Source organism: Buceros rhinoceros, unplaced genomic scaffold (assembly GCF_000710305.1).
Source record: "Buceros rhinoceros silvestris isolate BGI_N320 unplaced genomic scaffold, ASM71030v1 scaffold40929, whole genome shotgun sequence".
In the NCBI taxonomy this organism is placed as follows: Eukaryota; Metazoa; Chordata; class Aves; order Bucerotiformes; family Bucerotidae; genus Buceros; species Buceros rhinoceros.
This window is the reverse complement of record NW_010430475.1, coordinates 1,103-2,673: the sequence shown is the minus strand read 5'-3', so window position 1 is coordinate 2,673 and position 1,571 is coordinate 1,103. Positions and strand designations below refer to the sequence as shown.

Sequence of the window (1,571 nt, the reverse complement as noted above, 5' to 3'; positions counted from 1 at the left end):
GGTGCGCCAAAGTAAACTGTGATGGGCTGGCATGAGTCCACTGGACTGAGAAGGCTGGTTCCGCCGGCGGAGGCTGTGGCGATGGTGGCGACGGCGACGCTGATCTCCCTCCTTGCAGATCAGTGACAAGAAAAGGGGCAGAAAGAGAGAAAGGGAGAGAGGGGAGAGGAGAAAATAAAAGGGAGGGAAAAAAAAAAAAGAGGCGTCTACCAAAGCGGCTCAAACCGGGCGAACAAATGCAATCCAGCCATGGACAATAGTGGCCACCACACGGCGACCAAAATCCTAGCGACTCCTTCGGCCAGAGAAAGCCTGTCTGCCAGGAGCAACATGATCAGCACGCCCAAGCCCCTCGCCTTCTCCATTGAGCGCATCATGGCTCGGACGCCAGAGCCCCGCTCCATCCCCGTCCCGCAGCTCCTCCACGGCTCCGTGGCCAAAGGCGACCCCAAGCACCCGCTGCACCTCAACTCCTCCATCCCCTGCATGATCCCCTTTGTCCCGGTGGCGTACGACCCTCTGCCCAAAGCGGCGGTGGCCGGAGCGGAACCCAGGAAGGCTCATTTAGACTCCTCTTCCTCTCCGTCGTTTAGCTGCGGCGATCTCTTGAACTGTGCCCTGAGCCTGAAAGGAGATTTCCCCCGCGATGCCCTGCCCTTGCAGCAGTACAAACTGGTAAGACCCCGAGTGGTCAATCACTCCTCCTTCCACGCCATGGGAGCCCTGTGCTATTTCAACCGAGGCGACAGCCCTTGTCACCCGTCCTCCAGTGTCAACATCCACCCGGTGGCTTCTTATTTCCTCAGCTCTCCCTTGCACCCGCAGCCCAAGGCTTACCTGGCGGAGCGGAACAAGCTGGTGCTGCCGGCCGTGGACAAGTACCCGGCGGGGGTGGCCTTTAAGGACTTGTCGCAGGCTCAGCTGCAGCATTACATGAAAGAAAGTGCTCAGATCCTCTCGGAAAAAATCGCGTACAAGACCTCGGAGTTCAGCCGCGGCTCCCCGAGCAGCAAGCCCAAAGTTTTCACGTGTGAAGTTTGTGGAAAGGCAAGTAAAGCCGCAGCCTACCTCCCTTCCCCCTGCTTCCCCAAGCCTCCTATCTCCGTCCCCCTGGCCGCCGGGTTGTCGATCGCTTGCTTGCTTTATTTTTAAACGACGGCTTCCCCTCAGCTTTCTCGCTTTCTCATAGCTTTTTTTTTCTTGGTCTGATTTTACTCTCAAGGTATTTAATGCACATTATAACTTAACTCGCCATATGCCGGTGCACACGGGAGCCAGACCCTTTGTTTGCAAAGTTTGCGGAAAAGGTTTCAGACAGGCGAGCACGCTTTGCCGGCACAAGATCATCCACACCCAGGTGAGCCTCCATCCTTTCTTCCATTCCTCCCTCCCTCCTTCCCCGACATCCCCCTGCTCACGCTTTTTGGGGAGCCGGCGTTGACCGGCCGCTCAGAGGCAGTGGGGCGGTGCGGGGAGTGGCTGAGCCGGAGGCACTGGGGATTTCGTTTGCCCCATGCGCTGGGGTACCGGGGGGTGCCCCGCATTGGGAGCGGGGCGAGGCGATGGCGAGC

The 1,571-nt window shown here is 58.6% G+C and overlaps 1 protein-coding gene across 1 annotated transcript in view; it reads left to right on the top strand.

The window, feature by feature from the left end:
* Positions 1-249: 249 nt before the first annotated feature.
* FEZF1 (FEZ family zinc finger 1) overlaps positions 250-1,571 on the top strand; it is a gene marked incomplete at its 3' end in the record, with an annotated part of 2,418 nt that continues 1,096 nt past the window's right edge. Inside the window, exons 1-2 of the mRNA XM_010143050.1 lie at positions 250-1,047; positions 1,223-1,357. Coding sequence (XP_010141352.1) covers positions 250-1,047; positions 1,223-1,357 — 933 coding nt within the window. The remainder of the gene's footprint in view (positions 1,048-1,222; positions 1,358-1,571) is intronic.